Below are 1355 nucleotides of genomic sequence, written 5' to 3'. Positions count from 1 at the left end.
GGGTCCGCGGGGTCAAACCAGACATCTTTTCTGTAGTTGTTGCCTAACTCAGACACTGTGGGTACGATTCTCAAAAGATTCTCATTCTCGCCGATAATGTCTTCAATATGATGCTCAAATATGCTTCATTGCTGTTTGAAGCAGTTGGCCCCTTGTGTCTGATTGGTTCCCGTAAGAACATACGGCCTTTCTAATACATTCCGCGTGGTTGCATGGTTGCATCACAATCACCCCCAAGGTGCAAGCTTATAAGTGCTGTGTAGCTATAGATCCCCAACGCACATATTTCAAACCATTTGAGTTTCAACATCGTCATCATAATCATCAAAGACAGCAACATCAGTGTTGACACTAATGCTTCACTGCCATTTGATTTTAAATCAGTGGATCCATAAGCCACGCCGACCGTTTAAGTTATCCCATAAGGGACTGAATCTTGGTGGGGAACCTCATCAGCTGATGCTTGGCTTTGCCATTTATGTAGCTTATCATCGTCACGGGCACAGTAGGTTTTCATTCTCTACGTTGCATTTCAGATGGGCCGCTGTCAAAGGAATATGAGGGTGCTGCTACACCCCTTCTACATAGTGAACATCTTGCTGAGCACGGTATTCTTCATTTCAAAAACCGTCCCTCCTCTGTGCACCACGATCTATGATAGTTGTCAGATTGACTTTCATGAATATGAGCTGTTGATTTTCCTCGGAAGCTTCATCGCACTGCGAAACAAGCGTCAGTTTTCAATCCCTGATTACCTATCTCATTTTTGTTTGTTTGCCAAAATATTGAGTTTGATAATGTTTTGGAAGCAGAATGTGGTTTATGCTATCATCTTTGGTCTTGTATGGTTGCTCCAAGCGTGCTTCTTACAGCAACCATACTATCAGGGACCTGACCAAGTTTTGTACCTACGGGACTTCACTTTTGAACAGGAAGTTCTTCATGGGGATACACGAACCATGTGGTTAATTGCATTTTATGCTGCATGGTCCCCAGCCTGTATCAAACTCCAACCTATCTTTGCCGAGTTGTCTGCAGATTTTGGTCTGCCATTCCTGAAATTCGCCAAACTGGATATCACGCGCTATCCGGATCTTGCCAAAAAGTACGATGTTGATGTGTCGAGTATGTCGAAACAGATACCAACTTTGATACTATTTCGTCATGGTCGTGAACTGGTTCGTCGTCCAGGCGTACTTTGTGGATCCAAGAAATCCGTACAAAAATTCTTTTTCACTTATGAAAATATTGTCGCTGCGTTTTCTCTCAATGAGTTTTACATGGAATGTAAAAAGCTGTCTGCCTCTTCGAGCCGGTCTGGAGTAGAAGAAATGGTCGGTGGTAAGAAGGACCAG

General features: G+C 43.5%; 1 protein-coding gene across 1 annotated transcript; it reads left to right on the top strand.

Annotated features, from left to right (window-relative positions):
* Positions 1-536: 536 nt before the first annotated feature.
* On the top strand, positions 537-1355 carry T265_13109 (hypothetical protein; the record flags this gene model as incomplete). The annotated part of the gene is made up of 1 exon (XM_009167220.1): positions 537-1355. A coding segment is annotated over one exon (819 nt), but the record flags the coding sequence as incomplete, so codon positions are not given.

Source organism: Opisthorchis viverrini (assembly GCF_000715545.1).
Source record: "Opisthorchis viverrini unplaced genomic scaffold opera_v5_37, whole genome shotgun sequence".
Classification (NCBI taxonomy): Eukaryota; Metazoa; Platyhelminthes; class Trematoda; order Opisthorchiida; family Opisthorchiidae; genus Opisthorchis; species Opisthorchis viverrini.
Note: the sequence above shows the minus strand (reverse complement) of the source record. Positions and strands in the feature narration are given on the sequence as shown.